The sequence below is a fragment of the Leucopleurus acutus genome (genome assembly GCF_964270905.1).
Source record: "Leucopleurus acutus genome assembly, chromosome: 11".
In the NCBI taxonomy this organism is placed as follows: Eukaryota; Metazoa; Chordata; class Mammalia; order Artiodactyla; family Delphinidae; genus Leucopleurus; species Leucopleurus acutus.
This window is the reverse complement of record NC_139152.1, coordinates 61,373,590-61,395,807: the sequence shown is the minus strand read 5'-3', so window position 1 is coordinate 61,395,807 and position 22,218 is coordinate 61,373,590. Positions and strand designations below refer to the sequence as shown.

The following is a 22,218-nucleotide window of genomic DNA, read 5'->3' as shown; positions in this document are numbered from 1 at the left end:
ACATACATCCTAATGGAATGGTGCTTTATTTCTAGTTGACAGTTTCCCAGGAGTGGAATTACTGTGGAACATTACCTGTATACTTTATATTGATAGTTGCTTTGCAAAAAGGCAGTAACAGTTTACCTTTCTACCAACAGTATATGAGAGTCCTCTTTCCTTCAGCAGATTATCATTTAAAAAATATTTTATATATATATGTATGTTTTTTTTACCAATGTAGTGGGTGAGAAGTGATATTTTATTGTTATGTCTCTGTGCTTTTCTGACAGTGAGGTAGAGTGTCATGTTCATCAGCCGTTTGGATTTGCTCTACTATAAACTTCTATATTTGTCAGGGTTCTCCAGAGACACAGAATATAGAATTACTTAGGTGATTATGGAGGCATGGACAGTCCAAAATGTGGGCTTTTGGCAGGGTGGGCCAGCAGGCTGGAGACCCAGGGGAGTCGATACTGCAGCTCAAGTCCAAAAGCTATGAGGCAGAAAACCGAGCCCTCCTGCTAACATATTTGCAACAACTAATCCTTTTGGTATAGTAGCCTTTCTGGAGCTATTAAAGGTCAAACTGCTTGGACCTGAAGTCTAGCTCTCCACTTACTAGTGACTGAGTTCCTTAAAATAAGGATACCAAAAACCTGCCTCATAGGGTTTCTGGGAACACTGAAGCTGTTGCTTCTCACTTTATAACTTTCACCTGCTGTTATTTGTTCTATTTTAGGTTTTAGGGATTTGTCCTTTTTTAAAAAAATTTTTTTTTAATTTTAGCAAATTGCTAAGAATATAGGGATGAAATCACTGCCTGTCATTTAGAAGACACACAGGATAAAAGCAAAAACCTTTACATAATTATGTGTCTTGTGATTTTCTGTCCCTAAGTAATTGTTTATTTTATTCATGTATCTTATAAAAGAAAATCTTTTATAGAAGATACAAGAGGGCGATTTTCAGATAAACGTTCCCCATTTCACTAATGCAAGAAATTCAGCCTATCAAACACTTTCCCTATTTGTGCTGCAGAAAAATTTTAAAACGGCAAGCAATAAGACCATTCATCAAAAGAAGTCTTACCTTTATCGTGTGTAAGAACTTTTAGGTTCCGAGAAGTATAAAGATTTGTAGTAGAGATGAACCTCACATCTTGACGTCAGCTATATATGCAGTGTTGGGATACACAGGAGTTAGTCATTTGGGGAAATGTTAGGCTAGGTGAAAAACTTCAGAAGGGTCGCTTAGTTACTACACCTCTGGCTTAGAGAAATGCCACGATCCAAGAAAGTAACCATCAGAAGCAATGACTTTGAAAGCTTACTTTCCAAAAATAAATCAACCTTAGAGAGGTTTTAACTTTGTTTTTGTTTTAAGGATTAGAAATAATGCAAATAAAGTGCCCGGCACAAAGTAGTCTCACAATAAATGGTAGTTATTACTGTCGCTTCTTGCCATCATGGACCGTATATTCTCATATCCGTACCACTTCCCAACGCCTAGCACACATTGGTCGATCATATAAATATTTATCGAATGAGTGAACGAGTGATATCAGTACGATTCAGGTTGCACTCCGGCTAAATGCGTTCCGCGTTAGACCCTGAGGCCAAGAGAAAATGATAGATAAAACCGTCTCCGACTCACCCCCAGTGCTAAACTACAATTCCCAGCATGCTGTGAAACTCCGTAGTTGCGGTGCGTCCGGGAAGAGAAGTCTCCGGCTCGCCATTGGCTCCGCGGGAGAAGCGTATTAGTGTACGCAAATACACGGGCTCTAGCTTAAGCACACACGGAGACTGCGCAGATCTCGTCTGAGTTCTGCGGAACTCACTTTGAGCACGGGGATTTTAGCCGGTAGGATTTAAGAAAGGGTTCACTTCCGGTAGCCCGGGAAGCAGTTTGAAGATGGCGTCCTCCAAGCAGGACGGACAAGCTGCAGCGTCTAGGAAAAGTGAATTTCGTAGCCAGAAGCCGAAGCCGGAGAGCCGAGGTGAGGTTGTTTGAAAACCAAAGACTGGGGTTTGGGGGTTTTGAGTTGGGGTTTTTTCCTTTCGCTGGCTGGGAACGTGTAACGCCGCCTTGGAACGTGTAACGCCGCCTTGAAGTTAAGTGCCTGTAATTGCTGAAGGTTGGGGTTGTTGGCCGGACTCGCAGGAACGACTGGCCTGTATGGCGCCGGCGCGTGTTCCTAACTAATTGCTTTTGCTGGAAACCCCCAAAGTAGGGGTCTTGCTGGATGCGTCTTCTGTAAAAGAATGAGGAGGGCGCTTCGGGACCTTAAACTCGCGGCGGTGTCTGGAAATCGTTGGCAGAGTGAGGGGTGGGATGAGGTGGGAGTAGGAGGTCGTTATGCATATGAGTGAACGAGTGATAGAGTGATAATGAAGGACTGAGACAGACATGGTGATAGAAGGAGATACCAGGCGTGTTTTTAGTGCTAGTTTTTCAGCCAGTGAAGAAATTTTGGAACGTTTATTATTGTTGTTTATCGGGTTGCTGAAGTATTGCCAACACAATTCCTGTTCTTTCAACTGCGTTAATTGCTCTCTTGCTTTGCAATCTTGTTTTATCCATTAACTTCTGTATGATTGACAGAAAGGCCAGAGAAATAGCCCGGGGCCTGCTCAACCAGACTTATTGGAAGTGTTAAAAACCTTGAACTCTCATTGTATAGGCATAAGGGAGATATTAAACGTGATTCGTTGTTGTTTTAATTAAGCGTATGGCAGAGAGGACAGTATATATGCAGCTTAAAGAATAAAACCAAAAGGAGCACACTCAGACCATTAAGTAGAATAGAGCATTACCATACCCCCAGAGCCCCCTACATGCCCTAAAGTAACCATTCTGAATCGTGTTGATTATTCTGTTTCCTTTCTTCATAATCTTGACCACCTATGCACAAAATGTTTTAATTTCGTCAGTTTTTGAATTTTATATGAATGAGAAAGGATTGTAGATATTCTTCTGTGTCTTGCTTCTTAGGCTAAACTTTGTTGTTATTATTCAATCAGGGCAATACTTGTAGCTGTGATTTATTCTTTTCCCTACTGTATGATGTTCCCTTGTATGAATACAGGCTAATTTATGTTTTCATTTTCTTTTTCTATCACACACCCACCCCCACCCCTCGCCACTTTCCCCCATTGGTGTCCATACACTTGTCCTCTACATCTGTGTCTCTATTTTTGCTTTGCAAATAAGATCATCTATACCATTTTTCTGGATTCCACGTATATGCGTTAATATACTATATTGTTTTTCTCTTTCTGACTTACTTCACTCTGTATGACAGTCTCTAGATCCATCCACGTCTCAACAAATGACCCAATTTCATTCCTTTTTATGGCTGAGTAATATTCCATTGTATATATGTACCACATCTTTATCCATTCATCTGTCGATGGGCATTTCGGTTGCTTCCATGACCTGGCTATTGTAAATAGTGCTGCAATGAACATTGGGGTGCATGTGTCTCTTTTTTTTAACGTTCTATTTTTATACTAAATATATTATAATATACAATTATAAACCCACTTTAAATCCACAAAAGCAATATAATTTAAACAACAACGTTTTACAGTCTCTTTTTTCTTCTTCAAACAGAAAGTCACAAAAATTATAATCATCCTCATCAGTTCATTCGGTCCCATGTAATTAATTTTTTTTCATCTTGATCTTTTGTTAGCACTTTTATGAATTCATCAGTTTTCTATTAGAGTTCTGAAAATGCTTATTCCTTCAGTTCAGCAGTATAGTCAGTTACCAGAAACCTGTACTTCTCAGAGTCTTTTCCATGAATTCCTTGAAGATGAAACCCTTTTATAGGAACATTTTTGCAAAAGCATTAGAGTACACCCAGAACTGTCTGTAAATGACAAAAGACTTAAAAAATGACCACGGTTAAAGATTTGATGAAAGTTCATAATAATGCAATTGACAGGGAAATTTAGTTATTTTTGAGGTATACATTTTAAAATAATAACTAGAATTATGACCTATAAATTATACCAGAACATATAAGATTTTAGGAATTTCATGTAATGTCCGAAACATTTATATTAACACATTTCCATACAAATAACCCAAAGTAAGTTTAGTATTCGTTTTTTTTAAATTTTATTTTATTTATTTTTTTATACAGCAGGTTCTTATTAGTAATCAGTTTTATACACATCAGTGTATACATGTCAATCCCAATTGCCCAGTTCATCACACCACCATCCCCACCCCCCGCGGCTTTCCCCCCTTGGTGTCCATACGTTCTCTACATCTGTGTCTCAACTTCTGCCCTGCAAACCAGTTCATCTGTACCATTTTTGTAGGTTCCACATACATGCATTAATATACGATATTTGTTTTTCTCTTTCTGACTTACTCTGTATGATAGTCTCTAGATCCATCCACGTCTCAACAACTGACCCAATTTTGTTCCTTTTTATGGCTGAGTAATATCCCATTGAATATATGTACCACAACTTCTTTATCCATTTGTCTGTCGATGGGCATTTTGGTTGCTTCCATGACCTGGCTATTGTAAATAGTGCTGCAGTGAACATTGGGGTGCATGCGTCTTTTTGAATTATGGTTTTCTCTGGGTATATGCCCAGTAGTGGAATTGCTGGATCATATGGTAATTCTATTTTTAGTTTTTTTTTTTTTTTTTTTTTGCGGTACGCGGGCCTCTCACTGCTGTGGCCTCTCCCGCCGCGGAGCACAGGCTCCAGACGCGCAGGCCCAGCGGCCATGGCCCACGGGCCCAGCCGCTCCATGGCACGCAAGATCCCCCCGGACCGGGGCACGAACCCGCGTCCCCTGCATCGACAGGCGGACTCCCAACCACTGCGCCACCAGGGAAGCCCTATTTTTAGTTTTTTAAGGAACCTCCATACTGTTCTCCATAGTGACTCTATCAATTTACATTCCCTCCAACAGTGCAAGAGGGTTCTCTTTTCTCCACATCCTCTCCAGCATTTGTTGTTTGTAGATTTTCTGATGATGCCCATTCTAACTGGTGTGAGGTGATACCTCATTGTAGTTTTGATTTACATTTCTCTAATAATTAGTGATGTTGAGCAGCTTTTCATGTGCTTCTTGGCCATCTGTATGTCTTCTTTGGAGAAAGGTCTATTTAGGTATTCTGCCCATTTTTGAATTGGGTTGTTTCTTTCTTTAATATTGAGCTGCATGAGCTCTTTATATATTTTGGAGATTAATCCTTTGTCCGTTGATTCATTTGTAAATATTTTCTCCCATTCTGGGGGTTGGTTTTCATCTTGTTTATGGTTTCCTTTGCTGTGCAAAAGCTTTGAAGTTTCATTAGGTCCCATTTATTTTTGTTTTTATTTCCATTACTCTAGGAGGTGGATCAAAAAAGATCTTGCTGTGATTTATGTCAAGGAGTGTTCTTTCTTTGTTTTCCTCTAAGAGTTTTGTAGTGTCCGGTCTTACATTTAGGTCTCTAATCCATTTTGAGTTTACTTTTGTGTATGGTGTTAGGGAGTGTTCCAATTTCATTCTTTTACATGTAGCTGTCCAGTTTTCCCAGCACCATTTATTAAAGAGACTGTCTTTTTTTCCATTGTATATCCTTGCCTCCTTTGTCATAGATTAGTTGACCATAGGTGTGTGGGTTTAATTCTGAGCTTTCTATCTTGTTCCATTGATCTATGTTTCTGTTTTTGTGCCAGTACCATATTGTCTTGATTACTGTAGCTTTGTAGTATAGTCTGAAGTCAGGGAGTCTGATTCCTCCAGCTCTGTTTTTTTCCCTCAAGACTGCTTTGGCTATTCGGGGTCTTTTGTGTCTCCATACAAATTTTAAGATTTTTTGTTCTAGTTCCATAAAAAATGCCATTGGTAATTTGACAGGGATTGCATTGAATCTGTAGATTGCTTTGGGTAGTATAGTCATTTTCACAATGTTGATTCTTCCAATCCAAGAACATGGTATATCTCTTCATCTGTTGGTATCATCTTTAATTTCTTTCATCAGTGTCTTATAGTTTTCTGCATAGAGGTCTTTTGTCTCCCTAGGTACGTTTATTCCTAGGTATTTTGTTGCAATGATAAATGGGAGGGTTTCTTTCTCTTTCAGATTTTCCATCATTAGTGTATAAGAATGCAAGAGATTTCTGTGCATTAATTTTCTGTTTGAATAAAAAAAAAATCCCACAAGGACTCAGAGGCAAAAAATATACAAATCAATTTTCACTGCAAAGTAAAGGACCTGTTACAGTGGAGGATTACTGGAGTGAAGGTCAATATTATGACATAGTATGAGTGTGTTTCATGTTTGGTAATTGCAATCATTGTTGCTTTTGTTGTGGTCATCCATTTACAATGCTTGGTGTCAGTTTATTTTTCTCTTGTAAAAATAAAATACAGAGTGTGTGTGTGGAAAAAAAGAATATGTACAGGTGGCAAATAAACACATGAATAGATGTTTGACATCATTAGCTATTAGGGAAATGCACATGTAAGCTTCAAAGAGATATCACTGCATACCTATTGAAATGACTAAAATTAAAAAAAAATGACAACAGCAAATGCTGGAGAATATGTGGAGAAACTGGATCATTCATACATTGCTAATAGGACCTTAAAAATGATACAACCACTCTGGGAAAGCGTTTGGCAAATTCCTATAAAACTAAATGTGCAATTACCATGTGACCCAGCAATTGCATTCTTGGACATTTATCCCAGACAGATGAAACTTATATTCACACAGCAACCTGTATGTGAATGTTCACAGAAGCTTTACTTGTAATAGCCTAGAACTAGAAACAACCCAAATGTCCTTCAGTGGGTAAATTGTTAAACAAACTGGTTCATCCATACCATGGAATATTACTCAGCAATAAAAAGGAACAAGCCATTGGTACTTGCAACAACTTGGATGTATCTTCAGATGTACTTGCAACAACTTGGATGTATCTTCAGAACAAGCCATTGGTACTTGCAACAACTTGGATGTATTTTCTGAAGATACATCCAAGTTGTTTCAAGTACCAATGGCTTGTACTTGCAGTGAAAAAGCAGTGAAACTGCTTTTTGTCATAACTGTGGTGGTGATTACATGCATGAAACTAGTGATATCTGAATAATATCAAAGGATTGTGTCAATGTCAATATCCTGTACTATAGTTATGTGAGATTTTACCATTGGGGGGAACAGGGTGAACAATACAGGACTCCTCTGTATTTCTTAACTTCATGTGAATGTACAATGATCTTAAATGAAAATTTAATTTAAAAAGTAAATGGGGTCAAAATAAAACAAGAAAAAAAATTTTGTATCCTGCAAATTTACCAAATTCATTGATTAGGTCTAGTAGTTTTCTGGTGGCATTTTTAGGATTCTCTATGTATAGTATCATGTCATCTGCAAACAGTGACAGTTTTACTTCTTCTTTTCCAATTTGTATTCCTTTTATTTCTTTTTCTTCTCTGATTGCTGTGGCTAGGACTTCCAAAACTATGTTGAATAATAGTGGTGAGAGTGGACATCCTTGTCTTGTTCCTGATCTGAGAGGAAATGCTTTCAGTTTTTCACCATTGAGAATGATGTTTGCTGTGGGTTTGTCGTATATGGCCTCTATTATGTTGAGGTAGGTTTCCTCTATGCCCACTTTCTGGAGCGTTTTTATCATAAATGGGTTTTGAATTTTGTCAAAAGCTTTTTCTGCATCTATTGAGATGATCATATGGTTTTTAATTCTTCAGTTTGTTCATATGGTGTATCACATTGATTGAGTTGCATATATTGAAGAATCCTTGCATCCCTGGGATAAATCCCACTTGATCATGGTGTATGATCCTTTTAATGTGTTGTTGGTTTCTGTTTGCTAGCATTTTGTTGAGGATTTTTGCTTCTATGTTCATCAGTGATATTGGCCTGTAGCTTTCTTTTTTTGTAACATCTTTGTCTGGTTTTGGTATCAGGGTGATGGTGGCCTCATAGAATGAGTTTGGGAGTGTTCCTTCCTCTGCAGTTTTTTGGAAGAGTTTGAGAAGGATAAGTGTTAGCTCTTCTCTAAATGTGTGATAGAATTCACCTGTGATGAAGCCATTTGGTCCTGGACTTTTGTTTGTTGGAAGATTTTTAATCACAGTTTCCATTTCATTACTTGTGATTGGTCTGTTTATATTTTCTATTTCTTCGTGGTTCAGTCTTGGAAGGTTATACCTTTCTAAGAATTTGTCTATTTCTTCCAGGTTGTCCATTTTATTGGCATAGAGTTGCTTGTAGTAGTCTCTTAGGATGCCTTGCATTTCTGCGGTGTCTGTTGTAACTTCTCCTTTTTCCTTTCTAATTTTATTGATTTGAGTCCTCTCCCTCTTTTTCTTGATGAGTCTGGCTAACGGTTTATCAATTTTGTTTATCTTCTCAAAGAACCAGTTTTTAGTTTTATTGATCTTTGCTATTGTTTTCTTTGTTTCTATTTCATTTATTTCTGCTCTGATCTTTATGATTTCTTTCCTTCTGCTAACTTTGGGTTTTGTTTGTTCTTCTTTCTCTAGTTCCTTTAGGTGTAACGTTAGATTGTTTGAGATTTTTCTTGTTTCTTGAGGTAAGCTTGTATAGCTATAAACTTCCCTCTTAGAACTGCTTTTGCTACATCCCGTAGGTTTTGGATTGTCGTGTTTTCATTGTCATTTTTCTGTAGATATTTTTTGATTTCCTCTTTGATTTCTTCAGTGATCTCTTGGTTATTTAGTAATGTATTGTTTAGCCTCCATGTGTTTGTGTTTTTTATGTTCTTTTCCGTGTAATTCATTTCTAATCTCATAGCATTGTGGTCAGAAAAGATGCTTGATATGATTTCAGTTTCTTAAATTTACTGAGGCTTGATTTGTGACCCAAGATGTGATCTATCCTGGAGAATGTTCCGTGCTCACTTGAGAAGAAAGTGTAATCTGCTGTTTTTGGATGGAATGTCCTATAAATATCAATTAAATTTATCTGGTCTATTGTGTTATTTAAAGCTTCTGTTTCCTTATTTATTTTCTTTTGGATGATCTGTCTATTGGTGTAAGTGAGGTGTTAAAGTCCCCCACTAGTATTGTGTTACTGTCGATTTCCTCTTTTAGAGTTGTTAGCAGTTTCCTTATGTATTGAGGTGCTCCTATGTTGGGTGTATATATATTTATAATTGTTATATCTTCTTCTTGGATTGATCCTCCAATCGTTATGTAGTGTCCTTCCTTGTCTCTTGTAACATTCTTTATTTTAAAGTCTATTTTATCTGATATGAGTATTGCTAATCCAGCTTTGTTTTGATTTCTATTTGCATGGAATATCTTTTTCCATCCCCTCACTTTCAGTCTGTATGTGTCCCTAGGTCTGAAGTGGGTCTCTTGTAGACAGCATATATATGGGTCTTGTTTTTGTATCCATTTAGCAAGCCTTTGTCTTTTGGTTGGAGCATTTAATCCATTCATGTTTGAGGTAATTATCAATATGTATGTTCCTATGACCATTTTTTAAATTGTTTTGGGTTCACTTTTGTAGGTCCTTTTCTTCTCTTGTGTTTCCCACTTGGAGAAGTTCCTTTAGCATTTGTTGTAGAGCTGGTTTGGTGGTGCTGAATTCTCTTAGCTTTTCCTTTTCTGTAAAGCTTTTGATTTCTCTGTTGAATCTGAATGAGATCCTTGCCGGGTAGAGTAATCTTGGTTGTAGGTTCTTCCCTTTCCTCACTTTAAGTATATCATGCCACTCCCTTCTGGCTTGTAGAGTTTCTGCTGAGAAATCAGCTGTTAACCTTATGGGAGTTCCCTTGTATGTTATTTGTCGTTTTTCCCTTGCTGCTTTCAATAGTTTGTCTTTAATTTTTGCCAATTGGATTACTATGTGTCTCGCCATGTTTCTCCTTGGGTTTATCCTGTATGGGACTCGCTGCACTTCCTGGACTTGGGTGGCTATTTCCTTTCCCATGTTAGGGAAGTTTTTGACCATAATCTCTTCAGATATTTTCTTGGTCCTTTCTCTCTCTCTTCTCCTTCTGGGACCCTTGTAATGCGAATGTTGTTGCGTTTAATGTTGTCCCAGAGGTCTCTTAGGCTGTCTTCATTTCTTTTCGTTCTTTTTTCTGTATTCTGTTCCGCAGCAGTGAATTCCACCATTCTGTTTTCCAGGTCACTTGTCCGTTCTTCTGCCTCAGTTATTCTGCTATTGATTCCTTCTAGTGTAGTTTTCGTTTCAGTTTTTGTTTTGTTCATCTCTGTTTGTTCTTCAATTCTTCTAGGTCTTTGTTAAACATTTCTTGCATCTTGATCTTTGCCTCCATTATTTTTCTGAGGTCCTGGATCATCTTCACTATCATTATCCTGAATTCTTTTTCTGGAAGGTTGCCCATCTCCACTTCATTTAGTTGTTTTTCTGGGGTTTTATCTTGTTCCTTCATGTGGTACATAGCTCTCTGCTTTTTCATCTTGTCTGTCTTTCTGTGAATGTGGTTTTTGTTCCACAGGCTGCAGGATTGTAGTTCTTCTTGCTTCTGCTGTCTGCCCTCTGGTGGATGAGGCAATCTCTGTATTTTCATTTTAATGTTGCTGGACATTTTATTGTTCCCATTGTTATTATAAACAATATGGTATAAATATCTGTGTACATACCTCCTTGTTGACACGTTAGAGAGTTTCTCTGGTTATGTACCTTACATGGGATTGGAATCCTTGAATTGTAGGGTAGGGCATGTGCAAATAATGCTAAATCTTCCCAAAGGAGTTGTGCTGCTTTACACTCCCGATATCAGTAGATGAGCACTAACACTTGCTGTTACCTGAATTTTTCATTTCTGTCATTTTGTTAAGTGTGAAATCATATCTGATTGTGTTTTTAAATCAGACTTTCCTGATTACTAATGAGGTTACACATCTTTACATGTTTTGGGGCTATTTGTACTTCCTCCATTGTGAAACTCCTGTTGATTTCCTTAGCCAGTGGGTTTTTTTTTTCTTTGTTTTTTTAAAATTCATAATCATTTAAGTGTTTAAATTGGGTAAGATCTTGGTCAGATATGCATTTTAAGTAATCACTATTGTAGAATTTGAGGGTTTTGGGGGGGGATATTGAGAAGTGAACGATAAATAAAGACTAGCTAATTCTCTGTGATTTGAACCAGAAGTAACAAAGTGGATGTGAGTATAAGAAACAGAAAGCAAGTTTACCTAAGAAACAGAAAGCAAGTTTACCTGACTGGAGTGGATAACATGAACTATAAGACCTGCTTCTTAAACTTTAGTATGCATAGGAATCTCGTCATGAGACTGTTAAGAAAGATTCCTGGGCTTCATCCCAGAGGTTCACATTTAGTAGGTCTGGATGGAACCCAAGAACTGCATTTCTAACAAACTCTCAGTTTATGCTGGTGCTTCAGGCCTATGGATCATATCTTTGAGTAGTACTGAATTAAAGTACAGCTGTTGGATTTAAGAGGTTCTTAAAATCCAGGACCAGGAGTTTTGATAAATGATATGGGAAATAATTTATAGCCCTTAGGAGGCATTTTGTTCTAGTGAGAGGAGACCTAGACTGAGCTTCATATTCCCTTACAAGTCACTTAAAGTTTTTGAACTGAATATCTTTTATAAAATGGGAATAATAATACCAGTTCTTCCTTCCTTTTGTAGTAGTGAGAGAATACAGAAATAACGCACGTGAAAGGTCTTTGGAAAACCTAAAACCCTGTACTAGTGAATATTAACTGAAAGGGTACACTGGGATCAAGCTTTTGAAAGTTTTATGTACACACACATGCACGTATATATATACACATAGGCTGCACTTCACTGAGTCTGAAAGGTTACTTATATTTAAAATAGTAATGTAAACAAAATGGTGTTTGGATCTTCAACTCTAAGATAGTGTGGTGCAGTAGAAGTTTGTAAGTGTTGAATATGTACCAGGTGTATGCCAATAAGTGTGGATCGAAGAAGAGTCCCTGCCCTTAAGGAACTTTGTCTTCTGAGGCGACTGAAATACATACAATTTTAATACAGTATTTTGGTGATAATGACAGAGGCACGTTCTTGGACTGTTGAATAATATAAAAAGCAGGGGAAAAGGAAATGCGAGGAGAGTATTGGGAAGCTTGTGAATGTATGCATACAAGTGTTCAAAAAGTGTCCAAAAGAAGTTAAATCTGATGTATAGATTTTTCCCCCTTTGTAGATGAATCAGAACTCCTCACTGTTCCTGATGGTTGGAAGGAGCCAGCTTTTTCCAAAGAGGACAATCCCAGAGGACTCTTGGAGGAGAGCAGTTTTGCAACTTTGTTTCCAAAATATAGAGAGGCTTACTTGAAAGAGTGCTGGCCATTGGTACAGAAAGCCTTGAGTGAACATGTATGCATATCTTATGTATTTCTTTGAGATTTTGTTTTTGCTTATATCTTTTAAGTAACTGAATGTGTGCTGATGGATTTTTTTTTTAAAGGTGCTACCATAGCTGGTTAATTTGATTCCTTTGATATTTTAAACAGACTAGATAATTATCCTTACAGTTGATTTGTTTTTAGTTTTGTGAATAATAGATTACTTGGAAAAATTCACATGCCTTTAAATATTTAGGGGATTCACAGATGGTCTGAAACTCACTTGTGAACTCCAAATTTCAGAATGTCTGCTACTATAATGGTTGCCACGAACCCGTACAGTTTGAGCTGAGGCATACTCCTGGCATTGTTTAACTTTCCTCTGCCGTGCCCCTAGAGCAGTGTATTTGATTTTATTTTTCAAACTGGATTGAGACCCCTTAGTGAATCAAGAAGTCAATTTAGTGGATATAATGAGCCTTTAGAAAAAAATACATCAGTGTATCACATGTGGTAAGGATAAGTATCATTTAATGAAGCTTTTGGTTCACCTGTGTATGTACACTAGATTGATAGAAAATGTATTTGTCAGCTGTGGCACTGCTCTAGAGTCATTTGTGTGCATTAGGTATGAGGGTGGTTTAGCAAACTGCAGGCGTGTTTTACAGCTGTCTACATCGGAGATTAGACTCAATTTTGGGGGTTTTTTCGTAAACTTATAGACACCTAACCTGAGGTTTAATTGTTCGTCATTCACTATATTGAAATATTCTTCAGATTATGCTCACAAGTTAGAAAACAGCATTTTTATTTGCTTTGTTGAAATCTGATTCTTCCATTTGAAAGTTAATGCATAGTTTTAATCACTGTAGTAATCATAATCACTGCTTTTATTTTTAAACCTATGATAATTTGTTTTTACTTTGTATTTAGCTAATACAAACCAGCTAGAAAAAAGTTTGAAAGGGAAAGTCCATTCTCACTCTAGGGAGCAGATTAGAGATTAGAGCTGGATCCAGCCAAGGTAGGGAAATTATATAGCTTTACATTTTTACCTTAATTTAAAAATGTAGCCTCATTTTGACTGATATATATTTTTTAAACTAGAGATAATCTTTATTCCAATAAGTATAAATTATTCTAAAGCCAATTATAAATGTTTTCAATTGCCTGAGTTTTTTATATTCTTTGAAGTCTAACAGTAATCAGTTATTTACATTAACTTTCTAGCTTCTTCAAGGAGAGAGTTAATGAATTTTGAGATAGCTTAATGGCAGACAAACTATTAATTTGGTTAGGATCGGCTCTGTAATTATCTAAAATTGAATTCATTTTCAGACAACTGCTTGTTTGCTCTTTTTGTATTGTAGCATGTTAATGCAACCCTGGACCTGATCGAGGGCAGCATGACTGTCTGTACAACAAAGAAGACATTTGATCCATATATCATCATTAGGGCCAGAGACCTAATAAAACTGTTAGCAAGGAGTGTTTCATTTGAACAGGTAAATTAAGAATTACAGAGACTTTGCTTTATTTGCCTCAACATTAGAGACAACATATAACACTGCGTCTCCTCCTGCACCATAAAGTTTTCATTTTTGTGCTTAACTGTGCTTAAATTTCTTGGCTTGCAGAAGATATGTACTTGTCAAGAATATTGATGGAGTTTTCTTTTTTATTTTCCCAAAAGGCAGTACGAATTCTTCAGGATGATGTTGCATGTGACATCATTAAAATAGGTTCTTTAGTAAGAAATAAAGAAAGATTTGTAAAAAGAAGACAACGGCTTATTGGTCCCAAAGGATCTACGTTGAAGGTACTTTTTATTAGTGAAAAAGTATGTCTTCCTCTTTTGTTAGTTTTTAAGTGTACTGAATTTCAACTTATTGCTCTTTTGATGTAGGCGTTGGAACTCTTAACAAACTGTTACATTATGGTACAGGGAAACACGGTTTCAGCCATTGGACCTTTTAGTGGCTTAAAAGAGGTGAGAACTATTTATTCTCTTCAGTTAATTTTCCACAGAGAATAAATGAAATAATATAATAGTTCATTGGATAATATAGTTTTATATATATATTTTTAGAATATGCTTTGTTTGATTTTCCATTGGTAAATTCTTCATGTAATTTGAGGGAATTCATGTAATTTCCTGGACCCTAACATATTACGGCCAACCTTTGGTAACTGAAGAGAGATCCATTTCTGAATTAGGAGGTCTGCACGTCATTACTCCCTCCACTCGAATTTTAAGTGGGCATTTAAGGTCTCAGTCTGTAGCAAACATAAGAAACACGAAGTAATTACATGCTTTTTTTTTTTTTTTTTTTTTTTTTGCGGTACGCGGGTCTCTCACTGTTGTGGCCTCTCCCGTTGCGGAGCACAGGCTCTGGACGCGCCGGCTCAGTGGCCATGGCTCACGGGCCCAGCCGCTCCACGGCACGCGGGATGCTCCCGGACCGGGGCACGAACCCGTGGCCCCTGCATCGGCAGGCAGACTCTCAACCACTGCGCCACCAGGGAAGCCCCTACATGCATTTTAATGACTGGAGAATTGAACAGATCTTGTTCTTTGCAGTAATGTATTCAGCCAGTAGAGGTCAGGCTCAGAAAACTTCCTTTAAGATATATTTTCTTTGAATGTTAATGTTTTTATGAACATCTTCTTTAGCTTGTCAGATGTTATGAGAAAATCTGTGGAGCAGATACTCTTTCTATTAACTCCTTTTGAGGCTTTTGTTATCTGTATCTGGCAGTGAGGTCTTACTTGCTTTCCAGGGCCTTTAACCTTAATTCTATTGGACCTCTTTCTCATAAGTTATCTGCTTTTTTCTCATGGCGCAATAATAACTTAAATATTTTGAATATGTCACAGTTTTGTAGAGTCTAAGTATATTATTTACTTCTTATGACAGATCCTTAAGGTAGTTTTATTTCCATATTACAAATGAAAAAGCTGGAATAGGAAAATTAAGTGCCTTTGTCGTATGAAGTGGCAGTCCCACTATTTGAGTGCATATATTCTAACTCTAAATCCAGCCCTCTTCCCCCTAAATTTTACAGCTCCAGAGTGTTGTGTTAATTCTGTGTATAGCTTTTTATCAGTAAAGTTGAGAGACTTCATTGTATCCAAGGGAGGTTGACTATTATGAAAGACCTAGAAGCCACTCAGAACAGTTGAAGGGACTACAGTATCCAATTTGGTAGCCATTGCCTGGTTCATAGGCTATTTTGTGATATATTAATCCTCGTCTACCTAGTTCACTAAAATCTTTATACATGACTGATTCATTTTTCTTTGCAAATTTCAGGTTCGAAAAGTAGTCCTAGACACTATGAAGAATATTCATCCAATTTATAACATTAAAGTGAGTGTTCACTGTATACTACTACAAAGTTGTTTTTAGCTACAGAAACCTTTCTTGAAAGTAAATCTTTTATGAAAGCCTAATATACAAAACAGATAAAGCAGAGCTATTTGGGGTAAATTGGGGTAGAGTTCAGCCCACGCAACTCTATCGCAGTCCTATAGTTACTTCTTTGGAAGTTTAGGCCTCTTTGGAGTACAGTTTGAAAGCTATTGAAGGGGACAGTGTAATGTAGTGATTCACTTCCAATACAAATAAAATAAGCTTCATAGGATTTGTAGTAGATGGTACCAATCCAGTTTTCTTAGGGTTTGAGCCCACATATTATATTTAAAGATGTGATCTTTTACAATTCTGCCTTTTTCTTTTTTTAATTAATTAATTTATTTAAAAAGATTTTTGTTTGGCTGTGTTGGGTCTTCGTTGCAGCACACAGGATCTTTCATTGTAGCACGCAGGATCATTTGTTGCAGCGCACGGGCTTCTCTGTGGTTGTGGTGTGCGGGTTTTCTATCTAGTGGCCGCCAGCTCCAGGGCGCATGGGCTCTCTAGTTGAGGCACCCGGTGGCATATGGGATGCCCAGTGGCATATGGGATCTTCCCTGACCAGGGATCAAACCCGTGTCCCCTGCATTGGAAGGTGGATTCTTTACCACTGGCCCACTGGGGAAGTTCTGAATTCTGCCTTTTTCTATAAGTAAAGTCTGGAATATTTGAGATTGCATTAAAACCTATTTTGGAATTTAACACTCAAATTATAGGCTCTTCGAGAGAGATCTGTTATATCCGTGTATGCATAAAGTTCTTGATTATTCTTGGAAATGTAACCACGGTATAATGAGTTGTTTTATGATGGATATTTGTTAAACAATCCTTGAATTTAATGAAGTTAAGTTGAAAAGTCACTCTTAGATTGAGGTGAAAAAACGATTTTGAGTTACATTGGGACATCTTGCATCTGATGCCTCGTTTGCATCCTCTGATGTTTCAGTGTCTATAAAATTCAGATGGAGTAGGGGAAGTGTGAAAACATTTCGTTTTGTTGATCATGAGAAACTTTTTTTCTTTCCGTCATATTTCAGGGTGCTAGCTTCCTGCTTGTAGGAAACATCACTAATTAAGAACTCTCCCTGCTAATTGTTAGGTTGAATTTTAAAGGTTTTAATGAAATAATGGTTGAAAAACTGAGTCTTATTTTCATCTCAGTTTATTTTAATAATTCTGTCTAAATTTCTAATGGTTTTCTGATGCTTGGTTAATTATGCATGTTTGAGATTATATATTTTTTGTTTCCAGAATTGGTTTAATCCTACTGAAGAGACTAAGAATTGTTCCTTTTAATTTTACTATTTATAGGAACAATGTTGATAATGTCTTAGGTTGCAAAACATACGACTGCTAAAATTAAAAATGTTTGGGACTTCCCTGGCAGTCCAGTGGTTAAGACTTTGCCTTCCAATGCAGGGGGTGCAGGTTCGATCCCTGGTTGGGGAGCTAAGATCTCACATGCCTCGCGGCCAAAAAACCAAAAAGCATAAAACAGAAGCAATATTGTAACAAATTCAATAAAGACTTTAAAAATGGTCCACATCAAAAAAAAAATTTTTTTTAATTAAAAGTTTACTTTGTTCATATATTGCCATGGTTGAAGACCTTAATGATTAAACGAGAGTTGGCGAAAGATTCTGAGTTAAGATCACAAAGTTGGGAAAGATTTTTGCCACAGTTCAAGCACAAAAACGTGAATAAACGCAAGGAACCAAAGAAGAAAACTGTTAAGAAGGAGTATACACCATTCCCACCACCACAGCCAGAAAGTCAGGTCAGTATTAAATGTTGAATTTCTTTACATGAGGGGGAAACCATTTTAATCTATTTTTGTCGGAAACTTTGAGGGTGGAATTTCTGTGTATGTACGTTTGGGTGTGTAGAGATTTAAGAAACTGAAGGTAAGTGTGAATAGGCTTATTTTGAACTAATTGTATGGGGGTGGTGAGTGGAAGCTTCATACTGTGAGTGTAAACTCCGTCAAGGTAGGTGGTGTCAGTTGTGTATCTGTAGCCACTATAAATGTTCCATGGTTAAAAAAAAAATGCAACGATTTAGTCCACAATGCTTTCTGCTCTGCTTTAGCATCATTCATGTGACCATGTACTACAGGATTGCTCTGGATTTGAAATCTTAAGTCTAATATCTATCCTTTTTTTAAGACATGAATGCCTCTAATTTTGTCAACTGTCCTCTGGCATCATTCCCTTTCTAAAATTTCCTTTTCTCTCCTGCCCATCACTGTTTTCTTTCATACTCCCTTTTCTTCTATCAATCACACCTGCCCAACAAAACTAAAACTTAGATCAGTCCTAAAACTTGACTTGTTTCCCATAACGTGGCTACTGAACATAGCTGAAGAAAGTCATATCTTTGGATTATATCCCTTAAAAATTCACGTTTCCAATCTCAGATAGGTCTTCAGTATTCTCTGGCATCTCTGTGTCCTCTTAATTCTTTAGCCACCCTCCTACTCCAGTAAAATAAAATGCAATGTCATCTACTAGAAGTATTTGAGACTATGAGGCAAGAACTCTTTCAACTTCCTCTTATCTCAATTTTTTTTTCCATCTGCATCAATCCTTTCTTTTTCTGTTCTTTGAATTCTGTCGTCACCTGTCTTCTGAGGTGTCTTGCTTCATTATTCCCTTCCTTGGCTGTATGTTAAAGTCTTCCCTTTTACGAGTTCTTTGTGCTTAGCATGTAAACCCATCTCTTTCTGTGTACTATATCTTGTTTTCCCCATAGCCCTGTGTTTGTAGTTTTCCAGGAAGGTTTGATGAAAGGTCAAAGGTAAAAAAGGAATGATGATCATAGTAAAAATGGAAGTGTTGGATCTTGAGGTCTATTTTGGAAAACAAAGTGAAGCCAGAAGGAAAGTGTTAGTTGGGGGAAAGCCAGTATTCCAGTTACTAAACCATGCTTCTGTAACACCTGATATATTTTGTATAGCCCTGTACTGTAAGTAGTTGTCGTTTTATCTTTTTTTTTTAACGACTGTAAGCTTCTTGAATCAGCGATGTCTCATTTGACTTATTCTGTCACTTACTTGCTATGTAATTATGGGCATAATTTATTTAACCCCATCCATGCCTCAGTTTCTTTGTACAGAAAATAGGGATAATGATCATTCCTGTCTCAAAGAATTGTTAATGAGGATTAAGTGAGTTAGGAAGTGTAGAGAGCTTAGTATTAGAGTTTAGTAGAACACTGCCTTAGGTAGACCAATTAATTATATGTTGACTACTTAATGAATTTGCTACTGCAAATTAGTACTTAGTCTCCACATCCTGACAGTTCTTGCTTTTCATTTTGTATGCTGCAGCCTTTTTTTTAAAAACAGCCTTTTCTCTCTTCTCCTTTCTTCTGTACCTTTCATAAAGTGCTACTTTGCTCTCTTCACTCTTCTCAGGAACCTTCAGTCATTTCTAAATCATATCCCACTTCCCTTACCTGTCATTCATGTTTCTTCATGCCTCCCCAAAACTGTCTTTCCAGTTTCCTCTCACACTTTTCTGAATCATTGACCTTCCACCCCACCTCAAGCAGTCTGTTGTGTATTCCATGAACACATCACCTACTTTCCTACCTACATGCCTTTGTGCATATATATTCCCCTCAGCTTAGAGGACATTTCCTTCTTTTTATGTTGCTACCTTTATAGAGTAATCAGTTTTGACCCCACTGTCTTTACCTCAGGGTCACTGTGAATTTCTTAGGAATTGACTTCTCATCTACATTATTTATGATGTATTGTAAATACTGATTTCAACAGATTGATAAAGAATTGGCTACTGGTGAATACTTTCTGAAGGCAAGTCAAAAGAGGAGACAGAAAATGGAAGCAATAAAGGTAAGATCATGTCTAGCTTACAACACTAGTTGCAAAGTTTATAGATACCTGAATTCTTATTTAACTACAAAAGCGTTTTTTAATGTAGTTTTTTTTCTTAATGATGTAGGCTAAACAAGCAGAAGCTCTTAGTAGGAGACAAGAGGAAAGAAACAAAGCGTTTATTCCACCTAAAGAAAAACCAGTTGTGAAACCTAAGGAAGGTAATGCTTGTTTTCCAACTCTTGGTATGCTGTAAGTCTGTTAGAGGAAAAGTAAACCCATAGTGGATTTGTCTGAAGCTCTTTGAGTGTTAAGAAATAACCATGCGTTTCATCAATTCTCTTAGCATTTCATTAGTCACAAATCCTAGGGAAAAGCGGTGGTGACTGAGATAATTTATAATTTAGTAGCAGCTAATGCTTATTTAACAGTATCCCAGATTGACAGTCCCTTCCTGACCTGTGTGCTGAGGAAGGACTCTGTTGTGAAAGATATAAACCAGAGCAGTGAATCTTCTGTAAAAATAAAACAGTAAGATCCCTGAGCTCTGCTATCATGCCCTTTAAAAAGAGCTTATCAAAAGTTGTACTTTCTTTACTTGTGTGATCTGTGGCTTAAAATTTGATTCCTGTATGGTTAACGTGGATTTCTCATCACTTGGGCTAAAAGATACCAACAAAATAGCAGGACGATCTTTCTTACTCAGGGGCTTTTAAAGACACTCAAGAGAAAACACGCTGATGCCTTTTCTTCTCATTCCTAGCCTCATTTTGATCCGTCTTCTCTTTCGCATTTTCTTTTCCACTAGTAACACGTGTACTCCTCTGTAAGGTAACTAACTCTCCAAAGTAGTCAGTGGCACAGTGAGGGGAGGGAGGTCACCCAGCAGCATTGCACATGACCTGTTGGTCAAAGCCAGATGTAACAGTACTAGTTTGTTAATTTATATCAGTGTTAACAGCTTTAAAAGTATTGTATTCTGCTATTCAGATCCTTGGTTATATAAAAATATCATAAGCATTATACTTTCTAGTTTGTACAATCTGTCAGTTATGTACTCTGAAGGTATTCAATAGCTAGTTTAATCTCAGTTTATTACTGATTAAAGTGTAGCTATTCCACTCTAGTGGAGGCTTTAAGTCTGCTCTCAAGTTGCTGGGTTGTTTGATGACATTTTATCTTGTGGTTCTTTATGTCCTGAGTGCTGTTCTTTAAATAGTAAGAAAAGGTTGTGTTTTTTTCCACTGCTTTTCTGTTTTGTTCACACTTTTTGTGTTAAATACATGGGGTTGGGTTCTGTTAGGAGGACCTTCAGATACTCTCAGATTATGGTCTTTATTATCAAAATCTTGTTAAATGAAATACTACTAGTCATTAATTGAATATTCGGAAAACTAAGTTTTTTAAGGAATACTCTAAAGTTCCAATATGGAAAAAAAGAATCTTAAAACAATTTAAGGGAGAAAATGTAATTTTAATAGTTGAATCCAGTAATTGGTTCAAATAGTTAAGTTAAAGTGTAATGCCGTTTTCGTGTATATTTTCACTAATGTATTTTTAAAGTACTTTGTTTTCTCCTAGTTAGAAGAAATTTCTAACTTCCCTTTAAGCAAGTGTTTTATATCTTATAACATGATCTTTCAATTGTAACAGTACTCTGAAATTATTGTCTTATATATATGCATTCTTTGTTTTATTTGGTATAATCTAAAGAATTACATGTATTGTTTTTATTTAGCTTCTACTGAAACTAAAATTGATGTGGCAGCCATCAAGGAAAAGGTTAAGAAAGCGAAGAGTAAGAAACTGGGAGCCCTTACAGCTGAAGAAGTTAAGCTTAAAATGGAAGCAGATGAAAAGAAAAAGAAGAAAAAAAAGTAACATACATAAAACAAACAAAAATCCCTGAGCTAGAATTTATTAAGCTATCTCCTTTTGTAAAGGATTTTGAGATACTAGGGCATTAGTTGCCTTATCCCTGAGAAGTAATACCCTGATCACTTTTTTCTGAGTTTGTTTTGTTCTTTACATAAACAGCAATTCTTTATAAATTATTGTATTCTCCATGTTTTTTGAAAATTTTTATACTAGAAGGTGGTATATCTGTGTTTATATGCATTGCACCTAATCTATTCCAGGCACGTTTTATCTAGGCATGGTTTTAGGGGTAATTCTTAAGGTTGTTTATGTAAAGATTTTTGCAATGTAGCTACTGTAATTATCCATCAAATCCAATGTCTGAGGCCATCGGTTAGTCTTTAAATATAATCATGTCCCAGCATTTGGTTTTGAGGAAAATAGATTTTTCAGTGCTCTAATGGCAACAAGTAAACATTTAGGTTTATCCCTTTTTGTAATCTTATTTTACATTTTGTTCCAAGAGTAATCCATAATCCAAAAGTGCAAGGCCTTTTAAATTAATTCCCTTAACTACTATTCCAATATGAGTCTGAGGAAGTAGTAAACCAGAAAGACATCAAATTTGCAAGAGAACAGGGAAAACCAGATATTTGGAGTTGAAGCAGCAGGCAACAGGTTACATAGAAACGCTTTTTACTGATGAGGGCCAGGACTCGCCTAAATCTAGCTCACTGATTTTACATATTTAGAAGCTAAGGCACACGGGGGAGTAGGTTACTCACTGAAAGTCACA

At 36.8% G+C, this 22,218-nt stretch overlaps 1 protein-coding gene across 1 annotated transcript; it reads left to right on the top strand.

Annotated features, from left to right (window-relative positions):
* Window positions 1-1,896: 1,896 nt before the first annotated feature.
* KRR1 (KRR1 small subunit processome component homolog) lies at window positions 1,897-22,187 on the top strand (the record flags this gene model as incomplete). Its single annotated transcript, XM_082850158.1, has 10 exons — window positions 1,897-1,981; window positions 12,170-12,342; window positions 13,682-13,816; window positions 14,005-14,130; window positions 14,218-14,301; window positions 15,626-15,682; window positions 17,334-17,504; window positions 19,506-19,583; window positions 19,693-19,786; window positions 21,304-22,187. 10 exons carry the CDS (start codon window positions 1,897-1,899, stop codon window positions 21,444-21,446), a joined length of 1,146 nt encoding a protein of 381 aa, XP_082706284.1. The 3' UTR covers window positions 21,447-22,187.
* Window positions 22,188-22,218: the final 31 nt, after the last annotated feature.